Raw genomic sequence first — 20,467 nt, forward strand, 5'->3', positions numbered from 1 at the left:
GGTGATTGACTGACCTATTTCTAGTCTTGTGAGGCAGGACAGAGTGAGCACAGGTCTCAGACTGATGAACTCAGGGCTACTTCTAAGAGCAGTGCCACTGTACCCAGTAGATGTTTCAGAGCTTGATTGGAATGCCATAGAGATAGTTGGTGTCACCTGAGATGCTGTAAAACCTCTGAGATGTCCACTTGGCCAAGCAGAGGTTACAGTCCCTGTTGGAAGCACCTTTCCCTCCTGGAACAGCAGCCAAGATATTCTAGTGTATCTCCAATGGTTCTAAGCTTAGGAGATACAAGTTCTTTCCAGTACCTGAAGGGAATACAAGAAAGCTGAGGAGCAACTTTTTACAAGGGCATGTAGTGATAGGACAAAGAGTAATGACTTTAAACTGAAAGAAGGTAGGTTTAGATTAGATATCACGAAGAAATTCTTTACTGTGAGGCTGCTGAGGCACTGGCATGGGTTGCCTAGAGGAGTTGTGGCTGCCCCATCCCTGGAAGTGCTCAAGGCTGTGTTGGACAGGGCTCTGAGCAACCTGATCTAGTGGAAGGTGTGCCTGCCCGTGCCAGGGCGTTGGAACTAGGTGATTGTAAAGGTCCCTTCTAACTCAAACCATTCTTCATCTGACCTCTTAACTCTTACACCTTATTAGTTGACCTTGATGGAACAGACTCTGACATGAGTTGTTGATAAGAACAGAGAAAGTGAGGAGTGCTGTGTACCAGTGAAGTTTTCTATGCATTTCTGTGTAGAGATGATCTGCCCTGTAGTGAGCACTTACAGTGTGAGCTACCCAGCTTTGAAGCTGACCCCACAGGAAGAAATAAAGATGGACAGAGCATGGCCTCTGTGCCTAAGACCATGCCTTTGCTCTGCCTTTCTGGGTCAAATGTGCTACATTATTGCTGATGAGTTTTCTCTGTGGCCCTTGGGCTTAGGACAAAAGGAGTGCTTCCAGGTGAGAGGTCCTACAGGGAAGGGCATTTCCGAAGGGTAGCTGTCACTCCTCTGGAAAGGGACAAGCCCGAAGAGATGGTGCGCTTTAGGAGATTAAATAAAGCACTCTGAGAGTCTGGAAAGGTTTTGGGTTTTTTTAATTCCCTTTGGGATTTTCTAAAGTCTGTTTGTACAGAAGAGTTCACCTGGGAGCAGAGGCACAGGACTGGGACAGGGACAGTAGAGCAGAGGCCATGGCACTCTGAAGGATCAACCTCTCACTGGTTTACTTTGCTCTGCAAACCAAAAAAACTGAGAACATTGAGTGCCAGGGCCTGAGGCATCTAAGCCATTTGCATCAAAATGAACTGACAATTCCTCTTTAAATGAGAGGGTATGAACTAGTCTGTGGCGTCCATCCCAGGTATTTGGATTGTGTCCTTGATCCTGACAGCAGAAACGTGGGGCTGTTGGTCTCCAAAAATTTACATTTTTCAGATGACATCCTTGGTCTAAATTTTTATTCCTATCCCAAGTTAGCCCTAATTGCAAGTGGCTGATCTCCTGCAGGAGTTTCAAATGCAGAACAGAGAGGGATAATTTGATGCAAACCCAGCATATTTAAGTCCTTAAATCACAGCCTATGTAGTGTGATTGCACAGTGAATTAATATAAAAATTACACAAATATTTTTGTCTTTATGTCTGGGTAAGTTTTGACTATGAATTATTTAAAGTTGAAAGGTATGGAAAAGATGGATGGATGGATGGATGGATGGATGGATGGATGGATGGATGGATGGATGGATGGATGGATGAATACAGAGAAAAGTTAGCTATAGAAGAATGAGTTCCTTAGTTTTACTAAGTTCTTCATGTATACAATACAAAAAACATTTCAAGGACAAAATTACTCTTTTCCTTTGCTAGGAAATGTCCCTGAAAGAGTTCTTTCCATTTTGGGAAAAAAACCCAAACCAATAACTTAAAATCTGTAGTAACCCTAATTCTGAAGCACTATATCTTCAGTCAAGGCAACTCTCTGTTTAAATCAAAGCTTTTATTAAATTTAATATTATGTAGACATTTTCTTTTGAAGCCTTGACCACCAAAAGAGCTTGGGTTTGCAGGTCTCCCTGCATTGCTCAGCGTGAGAAGCTGCTCCTGTTGCAATGTGCTGGCCAGCTCCTGGAGAAGGCTCTGGTGACACTTCTGAGAGGACAGGCTTTGACTCATGTAAAAGGTGATTTGGTGGATCAAATTTCATCTAATTTTAGTCACCTTTATGTATTTTCACTAAATGCATTTTCAGCATCCTTGCGTTTGCAAGAGACAGCTGTTTGCTTTGGTCATCCATACCTTTGCATTGTTAGCTCCAGATAAGACTCTTGGATCTCTGGACATCTGTGAGTGGATTCTTTGCTGCACTTCAAATGGCACTAGATGTTCCTGTCCATGGTGGATAGATGTTCCTGTCCATGCTGGACAACTAAACCTTGCTCGGAAAGGCAATGCCTCCCACTTGCCTTAGGCATCTCTTTCAGTGTGGGGAGGGGGAAGGTTGCCTCTTCCCATGACCTTTGTATCTTGATGCCTACCTTAGAAGAGACTTCTTCATGGTGATTCAAGTCAGACAATTTAACTCTGCTTTCTCTGTTATTCCGTTTATCTTCCTATTGGAGGTAGTTGGAACTCACAAGTCCTTTAGACCACACAAATCAAGCCAGAAAATAAGTTCAGAATAGCAATATTTAATATTTACATATATCAGTGAGGCCAGTGGTCACACAGTTGGCAGGACAGAGGGTGTTTCCAGGGGCACACAGACATCTCCAGGGCAGGAGAGCCTGGAACAAGCAAATGGCAGCAGCACAGTGCACTTATTTTTCTGTGCTGGAGGTATGCCAGTGGGTATTTCTTCCTCTCCTGGTTCTAGCACGGCCAAGCACAGGCTTTACCCCAGAGGTGAGAGTCAGGGAGTCAAAACTAAGGGATGAGGGAGGGTGGGTATTTAGGTACTGTGAAGAGTTCACAGAGCCCCTGTGCTGATGAAGGAGTCTTTTTCCATCTGACTACATGTGAATATCCTTATTTCCCACTGTCCCTTTAACTCCTTTCCTGGTTTACTGTCTGCTGTATGTGGTTGCACTGTCCATGCTTCATTGCTGGCAATGAACAGGAGCTTTTTAAGCCACCTGGCAGGTTTGGATGCACCTGTGATGGATTGCCAACTTCAACAAGTCTTAAGAAGTGACATTTAAGCTTTATACGTTCAATTTCCTGCTTCTAGGGGTGAAACCATGTTCCAAGGTGCATATGCTCCTCATCTAGGCAACTGACATTTTCTTCTCCATTTTATATAAAGGAGAATGTGAAGCATTTTGCGTGCTGCATTAGAGAACAGCACAAGCAGCCATGTATATATGCAATAAAGAGCTTGCTCCCATGCTACAGTGCAGAAATATGGACAACTTTGAGAAAACATAAATCAGGAAAAATAAACTTCAAGTGCTTTAAATATATTCAGGTTTTCATAGCTGCCCACATGCATTCAGGATGGGTAAAGATTATTTCACGGTTTGGCTGACAGAGGAAAGACAGTTCATGTCCAAGAATTAACCTTTGAGGAAGTCACTGAAATGATGAATTTTCTGGAATTTCCCAGTCATGGACATTAGCTCAAGTTCAAGAGCTGGATCTTGAGTGATGATGGGGAATTATGCAGCTCCTGGTTGGTATTACTGTTGCTAAAATACTAAAGCTGATGCAACCTGCTGCCTTCAGATTATATCTTCTACTTATTACTAAGCTGCACATAATTACTACATTTATCTTTGTTTATCTTTGGTGAGTTAATTCCTTGATCTGTATGCTCTATTCTAGAATTGCCCTACAGACCTGTGTGGAAGTTAGTGAAATTCTTAGGCAGTTGCATGAAGGCAAAACTGGTGGTGAGGTTCTTCAGCCTTTTGTCGAACCAGACAATTTAAACTCTTGCTGCAAACCCTACTGTCTGTGTTGACCCAAATGCTCCTCTAAGGCTGCCACAAATCTCAGATGCTCCTGAAGAACTGATTTAGAAGTGCACTGGGCTTTGGCAAGGGGATCTGGCTCCAGGGTGGCAGAAAGGAGCTGAAAACCATGTTCTTCAATTGCCTGCTGGGTATATTCTCTGCTCATCCTCATTCAAATCTGTGAGTGCCCCACTCGAATATCAATAGGAACAGACAGGTGAGCTCACGGTGGGATCTGGGGAGGACGGGACATTATTTACATCAGCCAGAGAGCATCTGCTTCATGCAGCTGATAAATGTATACATTAACAACAGCTGCATTTCTCACATACATGAGAGGGCAGGTGATGATCTTTTATCTGAGAACTGTTGTGCTTTATACACAAGTACAGCAGTAAGAGCCAGATAGATTAATGTTTTTGCCAGTACCTGAGATTTAGCAGGTATGTTTAGAGAAATGAAAATGTGGAGGCTCAGACTGAAATGATCTAGCCCTTTTCCACCCCGACTTCTTCATAAAAAAATCATTTTGCCCTGTGAAACATCTGAACATTTTTTTTTTGTTGTCCCCCATAAATAAAACAGTACAGTGCACTATCCTTATTGTATGTGAATTGGCAGTTCGGGGCTTGTCTTGGCATTCCTTGTAGGTCATTCACATTCCAGAAATATTTGTCTGAAAGGCAATTAATGCAAGATGATTAATTAATATTCCAGGGGTTATCTGACTTACTGCAAATATCTTGTACAATGAAAATAAACGATGAAAAGGAAGCAATAGTGATAAATGAAATTTGGAAGATGTTTTCTTCCATTCTGTAAAATAACAATATTACTATGTTTGTCCAATTTAAAATATCTCTACTTTTTGTCTCTCACAAATGCTGGAGAGGGTCATTTCACTTTATCAAAAAGGCTTCTTAAATAGGAACAGAACCATGCAATGAGTATGTCAATATGTCATACTGGTTTGCTGTTTAGAAAAATCTGAGGACCAGGTTTTCCTTGACTATAATGTGACAGACAGAAAGAGAGTGTGCAAATATATCTGTACTGCCCACAGGAGCTTGTCCGGGGACTGTGCACATCTCTCATCTCATGTACCATGACCAGAACCTGAAAAATAAAAATGGAAAGAACGTAAAGCACCCTTTTAATGCATACCAACCTTTCTTCTCTTCATACATGTGCCACATATGAAACCAGTGAGTCCATTGATGACTTGAATGAAACAAAGAATAGCTTCAATCACACCAATGACCAGGAGAATAGAGAAAAGGACGATATTCCAAAGGATGACGTTTTCAGGTTGTTTGCAAATACTCCATGTTGTCTGGTTAAACAAATAATTGTCTCTGTGATAGAGGAAAATAAATGGCAAGGTATTAGAAAGTAAAAACTTGAGAATGCTTTCTGTGTTTTCTGGCATTTTATTTTCTCAACTTGATTGCACAAAGTGAGTCTTAGATGGTGCTATAATTGTTCAAAGCTGGTGATCCTCCCCAGAATTTCCTTTGCTGATAATTAGGGAGGAGAGCCACATCTGTACTTTGCTGCATGCACAAGAATCTCCTCTTTGTTATATGACAAAATTATGTTAATAACTAAAGAGAAAGGTCTATAATAGTTTTAAATGTGTCTCCACATTCTCCATTCCTTCTGTGTTATCTCAGCCCAGTCCATTCATTATCTCTAGCTCTGGTTTGAAGAGCATGATTGTCAAGGTTGACTTTAAGGAAGATTTTTGCTTTGCTTTTCAGAAGTGGGTGGAGCTGGCTGAATTCTTGATAATTTAACAGATTAATGTGGCACAGCAAGCAAACATTTCCCTTTGACTCCAGTGGGAGTCACAGCTCACAGGCGTTTTGAAAGCATGGTGCAAATTGCACAAGGGGTTTGTGGCAAGCACAGCATATGAAACTCAGTCAATTTGCACAAGGATGATTCCTTGGTCAAAGAGATGACCAGCTGGAACATGCTACTCAGAGAAGTGTGAGTTTAGGTGGACACAGGGTGAACCATCAGTTCATTTTGGAAAAGAACCCAAGTTCACTTTAAAAAGATAGGGGAGGGATCAGGGAAAGCAAAACTGGAGGAGCCTGTCAGCCATACTCACTCTAGAGTGTCATTCCTGAAAGGATAGAGGTATTCTCCATCACCTGTGTCACACAGAGGACCCCCAATCAGCCCCAAGGAAGAGATGACCACACAATATGCTCCTCCTGCAAATCCCAGCACAGACAGGATCACTGACAGCAGCATCTAAAAGGGAAAAGACCTTCAGCATTGTGTGCACAGAGGTTTGAGTAGCATAGAGAGCTCACAATGAAGGAGAAAGAATTCTCTTTCTTGTCACTTCCTTTGTGCTGAAAATACTACTGCTATTAAATTTGTGGGAATAAAAAATAGCTTTTTCTGACTGTTGTAGCTGCCCTAGATGTTAAAAAACTTACTCAGAGTTTTATGCCTAAGCGATCAATTGTGAAAAATCTGGTGAGTTTTCTTTCAAAAGCCAGTATGAGGCCAGTCCTGGATTGGTCTGTTCTGTATCATGTGCCTTGGCATTTCCAACTCTTCACCTTTCTTGGCCCTTGCACCAACAGAGAAAAGCAAATACTCAACCAGGTATGAAAGCAACAGAAGATATGTTAATTGCTTTTGCTAATTGATGGAATGCAAAAGAGCCTCTCTTTTTGCTGCTTTCCTTCATTTTGCAACATCATGACATGTGATTACCACTTCTCCTGTTGAGAAATCTAATTGTGTTGCATGTGGCAACAAACCAGAAGTGACTTCAAATTGTATGTAATGCACTTATGTTTTACACCAGCCACTCCCACAGAAATGTTACCTTTACTCCATTCTAGTAGGAGTAGTTTTCTAGTAATGAATGGGATGTATCCAGTTGCTGTTTGTCTATAGAAACAAAAATTGCAGGAGAATGTTACTAGTAGTGCATCTGGGACTGGCTTCCCAATAGTCTTGTTAAGAATCACTGCTTGTGGCTGTTCACAACTCTGCCAAGTGAGGGAAGAAACTCTGGAGCAGACTGATAGATCCAGGAGAAGACCCGGAGCAGGGAGAAGGCAGCAGACCTGCCTTAAATTCAGGGCAGTGGCATGACCAAGGAAGCGCTTATAGAATACTCTTATCCATGACTCAGGTTTGAAGCCAAATATCTCAAGTCTGATAATTTCCTGTTGCCAGCAAATACCAGGTGAAATTCACCAGCCCACAAGGCAGGTACAAACCTTCTCCTAGTCCCAGTTGTTCCACAGATGACTGCACTACAGAGTCAAATGGAAATATCCACCATTCACGTTGGAGTTTTTTGACAAAGCCTGTCTGAACACATTCAAGCTGGAGAATGCAGTTTCCAGCTTGCCAGTCGACTGCTTTCTGTAGTACCTTGCACGATGCTGGTGTGTGAATTGGTTAATTTTGTGTGTTGTTTTGACTCTAAAGTAATTCTTGAGTTAAAAATTGCTGGGATTTCTCATGGGATTTATTTAATCCTAACTGATTAACAACTCAGTCTTTTCTTGCAAAGCTGGATACTCTTTCTTTAGTCTTTATCTGCATGTTGGCTGAATTGCCTCTTAGCAGAGCTCCATTGTCAGCAAAATGTAGGTAATTTAGTCGTCCTGGAAGTGTCTGGGTTGTAGCTGATGCATTGTCTCTCATAATAAGATCACCAACCATGCCTTGTGGTGAAGGTGAGTGACTGATACTGTCTTTAAAACTCCTACCTATTCTGAATCACTTTTCCCCACTTGTTTTCTCATTTTCTTCAACTGTGCATTCTGCTTCTTGGTTGAAGGACCTTAATTATATTAACAATTCATTTTAGTACAGCATAGCAGTACAGGGCATCTCAAAGATAATTATGAAGAAAAAGTCAAATGATCTTTTGGTGTTACAATGTTTTGTGATAGCAGTTAGTACTAGTAGTACTTGTCAGTGCCATCTGTGATGACTGTGCTCTGTCACATGATTGTCTCATTTGGAATCTGTTGACTCTATGAATAGCCTCATCCCAACTATTTCCCTTACTGTGTACAAGATCATCTAGACAGAGACTTGTCACCGAAAGAGGAGTCTGAAGTTGTTGCAGCTGTTAGATTGGCTCTCCTCAGCATTTTCTAGACATGCAGGGGCATTTCCCCATTTTGTCTACTGATCTGGAGACTTTTCTGGAGGTTTGCCTCGTAATCTTTGAAAATCCAAGACTTTTATTAACCATTTCATCATCTCAAACGTTCAGCATTTTCCCTAGCTGTACTTCTCATTGAAATATTTCATTTCCTCATTTGTGTCCTTAATTGCAACAGGAGGCCTAAGCTGGGATGCTTGAGTGTGTTGAAATTTGTTTCCCATTATGTTGACCTGTTCTGTACTCCTGAAAAGGTTTTGCTGATATTTTTTTTCTGATTTTCCCTCCTTTATCCTTCACACAATTCAATTGTCCCTGATGAGTTGATGAAGATTCTTAGAAATCATTATTTGAATGTTTGCATCAGCTACTTTGGTGAAGTTACCAAGTTCCTCCTGTCCCAGCTTGTGTTGCTCTTTTTTACCCTGGTTCTTGTTCCATACACATTTATTTCTTCTCTGTTTCTTTGTCTGGAAGTGGTTTTTTAATTTTGGGGTTTTTTTGATTGAATTGTTATTCTGTCTGCTTATCTGGATGTCTTTGCTTAGGTCTGTTGTCTGGAAAGTTGCTGTGGCTATTCTTGTTCTACTAGTAACTCTTAAGGAAGACTTAAATACTGGAGTATATGTTTGCTGATGCAATGGGAAAAGCTGTATTTTGGGTGGGCCTTTTTTCTCATCATGTCAGTGCAGTGGATTATTTCAGATGTGTACGTGTTAAGCTGCAAGACACTAAAGCCTTATAAATCTATTACTTTCCAAATTCATTACTCCATAGTGCAAGGACAAGAAGCCATTGATGTATGTTTGTAAGCAGTAATTTAAAGCTGATTAATGAAAAAACTTACTGTAGCATGTAATCACCGAGAACTGGAAAGCTCACCAAAGTGAATGAGAAACATAGTAATTTTTATTACTGTTGAAGGTACTTTGGCAGTGTGTAAAGGCTTTGATGAAGTCTGAAACCATTAAACCAGGAATTGCACAAAATAAAATAGAACAGTCCCTGCCTTGAGGAAAATGTTACATTTTGATTGAACAGTAATTCTGATCAGTAATAATGTTTAATGTTGTTTTTTGTTTTTCTTTACTGTGACAAGCAATTCTGAGTATTCAGTGCAAGTTATCATTTTATACCTAAGCTCTCCAAAGAAGAAAGGTGCCCAAACTAGCCTTTGGATTACAGAGGCTCCTGAATAGTTCCATGAGGGCTATTTCTCTGCCAGTAGGTGGAAGTAGCTGGGGACCCCTTAGCACATCCATCCAGACCCACCTCCCAAGGAGCTCTGGCACTTGGGGAGGTTGCTGATATTGTGAAAGTTTGAACCAATCTCAGGAGTCCTCTGCTCTCCAGGGCCTCACACCATACCCTCTCTTGCATATACAGCCCTTGTAGTCAGGACATCTGAGTACCCCTGCTTGTGGATGTCTGTGCATTTTCTTCCACTCTCCACAAATCAAATTTTGCCTGAGGTTTCTTCCCTTGAAAAATCAGATCATCAGCTTTCAGATCTCCCTGTAACACTCACTCACTGTTTTTGAATGTTTGGAAAACACACTTCCCCAGGAGCTGTGCAGGGTAAACTTGTTTTGAATGTTGTTTGCAGCCACTCACTCTTGGTTCGTGTCCCCATCTCATCCCTACTTTGAGCCACAGTCTGTTTAAAACATAGGGGGTAGGGCTTCACCCTGTCTACCTGACAGAGTGTATGACTCCAGAGGGGTGTGTGTTCAAAAAGACAGCATTTTCATAGATAGACTGTCCTCACTGAGCCTATTTTCCAGTTTGGTTTGAGTAGCTTCATCACTTGGCCATCAGCCACTTCCTCATATGGTTTAGTGGGCATGGTGGTATTCATTTGAAGGTTGGACTTGATGGACTTGGAGTTTTTTCCAACCTTAATGATTCTGTGATTTTCCTGATTCTACAAAATACCACATACCATATGCATAATCAATTTACTTTCTTAACATTTATCTTATTCCTCCATAACAGCAAATAAAGAAGAGGAGAAACAGCTTGTAGGTAACCAATCAGTGATGGGAAGGGTATCTGGGATATCTTGGGATGCAGACAGGGTATCTGGCATTGATGCACTGCTGCTAGGAACGGCTCAGACAGTGAAAGAGGAGGAGGAGAACAGAGGATTGTGGTGGGTCTGTGGATGTGGGCTGCTGGATGACACTGTGCTACTGCCTGTGTTGGGCTGGGGGGTGAACCCAGCCAGCCTGGGGAAGTTTGACTCTTAGCTCTGTAATATTTATGGCTGGGAAGAAGGATGGAGAAGAGACACCTGAGATGTTTTGTGACCTCAGCCCAATTCAGCTGGGTTTCCCCTTGTGACTTACCAGATTCAGTGAGTGCAGGAAACATTACAGTGGCTGTCTTTCATCACTGCTTTCTATGTCACTCAAAATTAAGGAAAGCAGCTGGCTCAGGCACTGTTTGCAGGGTGCCTAGGATCTCACCCCAGCTCTGCAACTGGCTGCTTGGCCAGTGTTAGCATCCTGTCTGTGCATGTGACATTTGGTAGAATCAATGTAATAGCATGTCCTTTGGGATGTGCTTGCTGACATCCTAATAAAGAATGCTATTTTGGTATTATGAATAATGAATTTATTTAAGTAAATGTTTTAAAGAGGCAAAGGTTTTCTCATGGACCAGACTAAATATTAATTGAAGAGTACAGAAGAGACATGCTTTATTGCATGGAATCTCTCATTCCAGGCTGCTTCTGGGAAGGATGCAGACTCAAAAAAATTTCCAAGTCAATTTATTCTTGCCAATAGTGATAGTCACACAGAAGTCTCTGCCCAGGGTTTGAGGATGAATGCCTTTATAACATTGCTTTATAATATTCTTAATTATCAAGGAAGAAAATCTCTCTAGCCTTTCTTTAGATGTCAGAGAGCCTAAACTGTGTTTTCACATTTCACATGCATAACATTTGGGCACATGTGAGCTCCTGGTCAGAACTGCAGGAAGCAGTGCTGGCTCCTTGGTGCCAGATGCAGCAGCTCATGCTTTTGGCATGGATCTGCAAATAGGGGACCTGTGTGTCCCTACAGAGAAAAGCAGGGATGAACCTGTGGAAAAGCAGATTGCCACGGAAGGGTATGGAGGAAACAGGACTCTGTGGAAGCAGGAGGAACAGGCAGCTGTCTCAGTCTTTAGGATTGCCTTGAACAGGGAAAGCTGGAGCCACATTTTACTTTATGTGCTGTAGTCCCCTTTGCCCTCAGCATTGTGTCTAAGGGCTCCAGCACTGTCCCTGGCTGATTTCCCTCATATCAGCAGCTGCAGCATCATAACGTTCCTGTTGGCTAACTGAGCTCTCAGCCCCAGCCCAGGGACGCTGTAGATCAAGCTCCTCTTCTACGTTTCCCTGACATGGCTGCTGACAGTGGTGTGATGGTTTGTCACTGCACATTTGCACCTGCTGAGCAGCCATTTGAAGAGCTATTGCACAAATTCTGTAGTGCCATTTCAACACATAAATATCCACTTACCCCACATCTGTTAGCACAACATCCTGCTCCACCTGCTCCCAGCATCATGAATGCCGGCAAAATAACCTGTAAGAAAAGCACAGGCTGAATTGGTGTGCTGCACTTCTGCTGGGGTGGTTTTCAAATTCTAAGAGCTTGAGCATTATGTTCTTTAAATATAAGTCTCCTTCTGACTCTTCTCTGGAAGTTACACCTGCTTCGATGTTGGTGCTGCTGAAGAGTTACTCAGAAATTAGTGTGGGATTACAGCTAGAACTGTCTGGCAAATTGCTGGTACATTAATTCTGATTGCTGAAGCTGTACTGCTTTCTTCAGGGTATAAAAAGGTGCAGCACAGTATTGTTCAGGTTTTTTTGTTTGGAAAAGATGTGTCAGTTTTGAGAAAATGAAATTTCTGCCCAGAAAAGAGGCATAGCTATACTAAAAATTATGTCAGTTTAAACCTCCTGACCATTCTGCTCTGGATTATTATTAGGAAATCAGTCTTGATCTCCTTGAAATGGATCTGACCTTGGTTTTGGGTTTATTTTTTGGGGTTTTTTTGTGCTAAACTTCTGGAAAACCTACAAGATTGACTTCAGTCAATCAGGAACTTCCAGTTCATGTCAATTTTTTCTGTGGTAATTATCAAGTGGAGCTGGACCAATGCAATACAGTCAGTAACTATCTGTGATTCGGGATATAATGCTGCCTTACAGACACTCTGGAGTTAGGAAAAGTTGCCTTTAGTTTGGTAGCCAGAGGGCAAGAAAGCTTTTGTGGGTCTGGCTGTGCAGCCAGCACACTCCCACTGCCTTGTCTCCACACACTAGTGCTGGTTAAAGCATCTCAAAGAGCAGAACAAGTAAAGAAGTATTTAAGAAAGTAGGAAATGGTTACCATAAAGTTAATAAAAGGAGGAGAACCCAAATCAATCAGTCAATTAATCAACCAATCAATAAAAAAAAAAAAAAGGTAAAAACTGTAAAAATGGCCTGATTAGATGCTGGCAAGATTTCTTCTCAAGAAGGACAGGAAGAGCATAATGACCATGATGAACAAAGCCCACAGAATTTATGTGCGTAGTGTGAATATCTCTGTTGAACAGTGTGGGACAGTGTTATGAAACTTGCTTAGCTTTGTAGGCTCCTAAATATTTTTCAAAGGATTTATTCTCTGCTGCCTTTTATGCACACCCCAGAGGCAACCTACAGCACCTGCAGTGGTGGCTGGACCACATCTGGAAGCCTGCAGAAGTAGAGCATTGAGGTTAAAAAGGTGCTCCTCTTCCTGCAAAGAAATCTGCCCTTAGATAATCACAAATCGTCCCCAAGGCAGCCTCAGCCCCAGTGTTCAACTATCTAGCACTTAGAAGAAGAGTTAATACCTCTGCCCATCAAACCAACACTCCTTTTCCTTCAGGGCTGTAATTTTTCTTTCGAGGTTTCCAATCTAACCGGCAAACACTTTTGTGCCATCTATAGCCTGGCTCAGGATGAAGGGTTTGCTTGGCAGCTTTCTTTTTATGCAGTGCCTGATTATAAATACCTGCCTTTTGACATGGGAATGAGAATTTGCTGGGTTTGGCTGCTGTCAGTAAAACAAGAGCTGCGTGTGAGCCATGGCTCAGTCAGGCATTTCCTTGTGTTCCATGAGGAAAGATATTACTATGACACATAGAGCCAGTCTTACTCTCTTTGCATCCTGAATATTTGAAATAAGGAAATTGAGAGGTTTTCATGTCTTATAATTTCTATTGAGATTCAGCAGAGGAGGAGGAAAGGGTGGAGCTTGCTACTCAGCCAAAGAGCGTGCTGATGATCTATGTATCAGCCTATAGATTAAATTCCCAGGTGGAAGGAGGTTTACTGGCCCACAGAGCTAAGCCAAGCTGTTCTGAAATTTCTCCCACAGTCTTGATTCTGGAGGCTGTGTCCTAGTTGTTGGGGAGATTCTCCAAGATCAAGCAACCTGTTGGCATGACTTGCCTCAGTTTCCTTTGGGAGGAAGCCAGGTGCATGGAGGAATGTATTGCAGCTTCATCTTTCCTCACTATAGTGTCAGGATATGGACCAGACTCCAGTCGTGAGACATCCTGTTCCTTGTTTTAACTCCTTAGGACACCAAGAAGCCAATCTTCATTTTCTCATGCTTCCAGCACCTGGAAGATGCAGCTGATGATAATGCTTTCTTTCCCCTTACCCTGTGGGCATTTCTCATGCTGTTTTCTGGAAAACGTGTACACTCAACAGCATTGTTTATGGATCAATAATTACTCCTAATGCCATGTTTTGAAGGTCAATGCAAATTTTTCCTTTCCTCTGACTAGCTGTTCTCATTTTTGATGTATGTGGTGCTGGCCACAGGCAACTCTGTGTGGAAGCCTTAAAAGAAGGCACGTTTTCAACGAGCTGATGATGCTCTCACGTCTAACACCTGCCTTTCCTTTCATTGAACGCCAATGACTCCTGGGCTTGCAGTGATCCGAATTTTCCACAAGGTCTCTCATGTAGTTCTGCTTCCTCCTTCTACAAGCTCATGCTTATGTTCAAGCACAGCATGAGTAATAAGCCCAAGTGGTAGCCACAGGAAGAAGCAGACAAGCTGCTGGTGGAGAACAGTTTATTGAATGATCTTATACCATGTTTCTGCTTTGGGAATTATGAGTATGAAGCAGATTCATGCAGGCTTTCCATAGGCTTAAGTGGCAGCTGCATCATAGTCAGACTGTGAATGAGATTTACTTTTTTCTAAGTTAATTTTTCTTAAACATTCTTTTAGTTTTTGGCCAGCTCTGTGCCAGTTTGCCATCTGCCCAGTAATGATCATATATGTTACTTGCTCAGCTTTTTAACTGCACTTGGGTAGATAATTGAAAGAGCACAAAGGGAGCAGGCTGTCTGATGAACTGGAAAGATAAGTAGACCCTAACATGTTCCCTTCTAGCCACGGATATTCACATAAAAGTGATCTTTCCTGAGACCCAGAATGCAGAACTAGTTATAGAAGAGCGCATTCAAACCAGATCCAACCCAAAAGAAGGTGAGTGGGAGTGTGGGAACAGGAGGCATTCAGCTTATTAAGCCATTTGCAACTCCACATTTGTAAAGTGTTAGCTGGGTCTCAAACTAACACCTGCTGAAACATGTTTCAGTTTTTCCCAAATGTGTGTACATAAAATCAGTTGGAGGAGTAACATGGGGGTGCAGACAGTAGTGAAAACTCACCACTTCCAGCTGAGCTTAGGACCTCAGCTTTGCTTTAAGTTTTGGAGGATGAACACTTGTGTAACTCTTCTCCACAGTGAGCAGTCAGGCCTAGTGCTTCTTCCTAACTTGGAGTCCAGATATTTATTTCAGGAATGTTTTGTATTTCTTTGACTAGGCACTTTTTTTGCCTTAAATGCATTTTCTCAGTTTCATACCCAACTTCTCATTTAAGCTGTTCACATGTTTATGCAAAACACATTTTTATGACCTTTTTTTTTAAATGGAGGTTTTCTTGGCCCCAAATTTAAAACAAAACAGAACAAAACTCACAAGACACACTCATCTCTTACCAGTATGCCAGCTCCCAGAATGCCATGGAAAAACCAGACCAAATCAGTGATCTCGCTGAGCTGCAGTACTTGTCCATTGGGGAAGTACAGGAGGATGTTGGAGACAATGGCACATACTGCCAGTGGGAAGAGGGTGATCCCAATGCACTTCGAGCACTTCCCTGTGCACATGGCAGCTCTCTGCTCAGGAAAGATACAGGAGGTGTGGGTTACTGCAGTGCAGGGAGCGCCAGATTTCAGCAGTTTTATTCTTTAATGAAAGAAGAATCAATTTTGTAGAAAGAAATGTTCCAGGTAAGACTTACACAGATAATCCTGTTCTACAGACCCTTCCCCTTCAGACAATTTATTTAAAATTGAATTATTCAAAGCTAGGATGCTTAATTGAATATATTTAAAATTGTAGGACTCAACCTGTGTTGGTAGGAAATTATCGGAGAGTTTCATTTTAGTTGTTAATGGACATTTGTCTGTCCATTAGGAATATCAATAACAAAACCATGACCCCACAAACAGATACCCTGGCTGGTAGTCAGGGTTAAGGCCTTGAGTGGACAGGGAAGTGGATGCACTGGGTGTTCTGGGATCACTGTCTTAGGAAGCTGATTTGAATTCTCTTGCACAGAAGGTCTAGAAGAGCAGGGAATGGCTTCTGTCATGGTTTAATGACATCTGGTTTTCAGCTAGGGGAGTGATTCCCTGTGGAGATCTGGCAGAGCCAATCAGCTGGCTAGGTTTGAAGACTGAAAGCTGGTTAAAGCACTTAAAAGAGTTGAACATGCCTCTGTGGAAAAACACATTTAAAAACTAACAAAGCCCGGGAAAGGCTCTCTTGGCTTCCAGCCTTCAAACAAGTGACTTTCAGGGCTGGCCCTGCATGGCCAAGTTGGCCCCGAGGAGTGATGAGCGGGCTGCTGAGCCCTTCACCAGGGACCCCACCAGTCCTTTTCTCAGCAGTGCCACCAGGCCATGCCAGCAGAGGCTATACTGGTGCCAGGAGCGACTCTGCAGTGGAGACCAGGGCCAGGAGTGGCCTCGTGGTCAGTGCTGGGCGGGCCAAGAGGGCAGGAGTGGCTGGAGCCAGGAGTGGCCACATAGCCACTGCCACCTGGACCGGGAGTGACCACATGGCCGGGACTGCGTGGCCAAAATTGGTGCTACCACGACAGAGGCGTGCAGCTGTGGCTATCTCAGCATGGCTTGCAATGAACTTCGTTTGTTTGGCCGCTTTTAGCCAGCCATGCTGCAGACAGAAGGACAAAAACAGTGTCAGCTTTTCTTGTTTTCGGTGCTCCTCATGGCAAAAAGCGCTGAGTGGAGCTGGCAGCTGGCACAGCTCACACAGTGTCAGCTGAGACCAAGTGACCAGCAGCGAGAGGCATGGCGAGTGATTTCTCTGACACAGAGCCTGGATGAGATCAACCTTTCAGCACTGCAGAAATCTATAAAAACTGTTTCAACTGATAAAGCTTGAGAACAAATGAACCTAGGAACACCAATTCTCTCCTGAATCAGGAAAAGGAAAGGGTGAAGACACGTAGAGAAAACAACATGGGACACTGAGATCAGTGAAGAAGGAGTCAAATTCTAGATGGGAGGGGATTGAGGAGATGCTTTACTCTTGGGCTGAAATTCTTTTGTGAGGCTATAGTGAAGATACATATTTGTTATATCAGACTTTGTTTTTTCCCTGTAATTCATGGAATGCATTTAAGGGAAACTAACTACAGCTGTGAGCAGAAGCATCAGTGTTGAAATAAGCAGATGTTGCAGTAGCTGTAATCCAAAGAGAAACTTGAACAGAGAGAGATGAGAGAGATGAGAGAGATGAGAGAGATGAGAGAGATGAGAAACCTTGCCCCAGAAACAGAAGAAGAAAACCTCTGTTCCCAGGGATGGATGAAGAGAACTTCTATTTTTATGCTAGAACAGCTCATCCTTAAAATAGCACCCCAATAAGTTGACGTGGCCCATGAAAGCAGCTGTGGGAAAGCTGAAGAGCATGAGAGGGACTTTCACACTGCAAACATTTTCCTTCCCTGGGCGGCTGAATTGCTGTGACATTGAAGCCAAGAAAGAACTGTTTCTTGTGGAGAAGTCTCCATGGCATGGCAAGAGAGACTTCTCTCCCTAAGTGAACTGAAGAAAGACTATTTTAGAGGTGGTAAACTGACTGAAAGTCCCAGGTTTTGTCTCTTTACGTTGTAGTGGGAAAGAAAAGAGGGTGTGGGGGGAGGAGAAGTGTTCTGAAGGTTTATTGTGATTTTCTTCTTATTTTTTCTTTTAATTCTGTTATTAAAATTTTCTTTATACCCTTTTAGCCTGCCTTGCTCTTCTCCTAATCCTTATATTGCAGCAGAAAATTAGTAAATAATTCTAGTGGGTGTGCTAGCATTTGGCCAGCACTAGACCCACTACAGCTACCAAGCATACCATGTGGATATTCAACCTTGCCTTGGCACTGGGACAAGCAGGAAAGCCTCCCCAGGGCGCCTACCAGCTGCATTTCCTCTATTTCAGTCAAAAATACACCCTCATCAAGAATTGGAGAAATATTTATTATTGTTTACTGTGACCTGCTTATTCTGCACATAAGGGTAGATAAGATTGTGGATTACGGGCCTGTTTGTCAGCCACCCTAAAATATCTCAAAGATGCAATCTGTCTAATTCTGTGTCTCTTTTCTAAGGGCAGGTCAAAAAGCCATCCCATCTCATTTTCAGAGATCTGTCATAGCATACAGTAGCTTAGTAGTTCATAGCATTCAGGTTTGTTTTTTTCTTGAATCAGAGAATCAATATAAATGAAGCACTGGTAGAGAGAGGTCTCTGCAGGTGTCCAGTCTGACCTCCTCCTGAAGCAGGACACTGCCACCAACACTAGGTCACTGTGTCAGACATGGCTTTCTGTAGCTCAGCTTTAAACACCCCAAGGACGGAGCCACCACCTCCTCTCTGGGTGACCTGTTGCAGGGTTGACCCAATCTCTTGATGAAAAAGTCTTTTCTCATGTCCAATCTGAATCTCCAAAGCTGCAAACAGGACTGTTGCTCCTTATTAAATCCTCTCACACCACTCCATTGCCTCTGTCACTTCCCAGTTTTTTGTAGGCTGTTATTAGACCCTTCTTCACCAAAGTCTACAGCCTCAGCTCACACTGCACCCTGTAGATCACTGCTGTGATCTACAGCCAGAGGGAAAAGCCTGATCAGTACAAAAGTGGATCCACAGATAAATCTCCATGTCAATTTGGAAATTTCAGACTACTGGGTCAGAGATTATTGAATTTACATACTACCTTCAATTTTATGGCACAAACTGATCACAACTTCTTCGTGATGTTTTATCATCCAGCTCAAGGCTTTCAAATTCATAAAAATATAAAATGTATGTGAAAATACAAAATATCAAGCTGTCTATTTCTGTCCTCAGAGAGAACTGTCAGTTTATGACAAAAAGGGCTTTGCTTGCCTGTGAATAGGTTAGGAAATACAAGAAAAAGGAAAAGATGTGGACATGCACATGCAGATGCCTTTGCTTGTTATGTGCAAACAATTTCTGTAATAACTGTGGCAGTCAGCAGTGAAATGTCCCTCAATTTACTCATGTGCATTGGCTAATTCAGAAAGTTTTATGACAAAGATTGGTGTGGAGAAGGTATTAAGCAAACTGGGAACACAGAAATCAATCAGGGTTGGATTCTCAAGCAAGAAAAAAGGCCCAGGTGAACGATAGCTTGAAGCCATTTGAGAAAGCTAAAGACAGGCTAAAACAGACTTTGGTGACAGAATGAAGACAGTGAAGAGATAAGGTAAGATAACAGGTGAGATGTCCTCAAACGTCTTCAACTGAGAGGGAAAACAGAAAGACTTTATAGGGTGCCATATATTGCTGTGAAGCAGCTGTGGCTTCCAGAGAGACTTCTGAGTTTGCATTTCTATAGCAAAAAAATTGCATCATTCTCTGCTGCTGTGAGCTCAACAAGAACACTGCGTTTATATGCCTTTTCTTCTGAGAACTTTGCAGTCATATTGAGCTTTATAATCCATCTTTAAAATAAGCTATCAGGCATTGAACTATTCTAGATGGGATCATTTTTAACAGATATACTACTGTCTTTATGGTCATTACCTGTTGTTTACACGGTGCTCAATATTTGGCAAAGCATTTTGCAAGCATTTGGGAAAAACCTTGGCTCAAACAGATAAAAATCTAAACAGACCAACAATGTGCAAATGAAAGATGAAGTGGGGAACAAGAATGGAAGAAAATGGAAAGAATGCTGGATATTTCACCTGTCTTTCAAATAACCAATGTCTAGGTTATTTTTTTTAACTGACTCTTGCCTACCTGCTTTCCCATCTAATTTCAGCTTTAGCTTTTCCATTTGTTTGCCCAACCTCAGCTACTTCCCATCCCCAGAAAGAAGCCAACAAGCACAGGCACAGCCTAACGTCCTTCTACAAAAGCTGACCCTTGTAGCCGAGCTATAAATTCTCTTCTGCATCTTTCGTACATCGCTGGAGGGCCCAATTCTTGTACGGCACAAAGCACCATGACGCTGCTTTGTCTGGAAGAACTGGGGGTTCCAGCCCATTCTCTCTGACCTATCTCAATACCACTTCAAACTGCAGGGAGAACTTAACCTAAACAACAATCACCAGACCTAGTGAGAGCCTCTACCACCAAAATCAATGCCGCCTTGCCACCTGCGCACATCAGAGGATCTGCATGTGTTATTACAGCTTAGGAAAACACTCCGGTTTGCCAGAAGCACTTAAACCACTTTCTTAATTAACCAAACAAAAGCACATTCTACAGCTTCGTTAAGCAAGGTGGCTAAAGCAAGCTTCTAATTTTTAGTGAGGTTTTTAGAAAGTTTTGCTCTATAATGCTACAGTAAGCATGAAAATACTTTTGCTTACCTTCTAAGCAGGGCTAAGATGGCCTCCAGAGTTCCCCACAGCCGGCTTCAGGCTTTGCAGCTCCTCTCTCCTGGAGCGTGGCCGTCTGAGCGAGGCACAGCGAGGTTTTTGGGCGACGGCCTCTATTAAACAAATAGCTGTTTCTCCCTGAGAATGAGGAAATACCCCAAGTTATCCCTGGTTGGCCAGTGTGAGGCTGGCGTGTCACCCGCGGTTATTGATTATTTTAAGGCAGTGTTCCAATGGTCAATGCCCCAGCCCCCGGGACACGTGGATCGGAGCAGCAGAGACTTTTTTACAGCTGTTACCATTTCAACTGTGTGGAGTTTGGCAGAAGAGGAAAGGCAGGAGATGGCAGGGGAACAATGAGTACCTGGCAGAAAATGTTGTTGGA

General features: G+C 42.5%; 1 protein-coding gene across 1 annotated transcript; it reads right to left on the minus strand.

Moving 5' to 3' along the window:
* Positions 1 to 2,670: 2,670 nt before the first annotated feature.
* Positions 2,671 to 20,183, minus strand: LOC106853981 (transmembrane 4 L6 family member 1-like). The gene is made up of 6 exons (XM_014877570.2): positions 20,074 to 20,183; positions 15,150 to 15,329; positions 11,612 to 11,677; positions 6,066 to 6,211; positions 5,118 to 5,304; positions 2,671 to 4,625 (listed from the first exon to the last, which is right to left on the minus strand). The coding sequence occupies exons 2-6, from the start codon at positions 15,318 to 15,320 to the stop codon at positions 4,605 to 4,607; spliced, it is 591 nt and encodes a 196-aa protein (XP_014733056.1). The 5' UTR covers positions 15,321 to 15,329; positions 20,074 to 20,183; the 3' UTR covers positions 2,671 to 4,604.
* Positions 20,184 to 20,467: the final 284 nt, after the last annotated feature.

The sequence above is a fragment of the Sturnus vulgaris genome, chromosome 2 (genome assembly GCF_052056855.1).
Source record: "Sturnus vulgaris isolate bStuVul1 chromosome 2, bStuVul1.hap1, whole genome shotgun sequence".
In the NCBI taxonomy this organism is placed as follows: Eukaryota; Metazoa; Chordata; class Aves; order Passeriformes; family Sturnidae; genus Sturnus; species Sturnus vulgaris.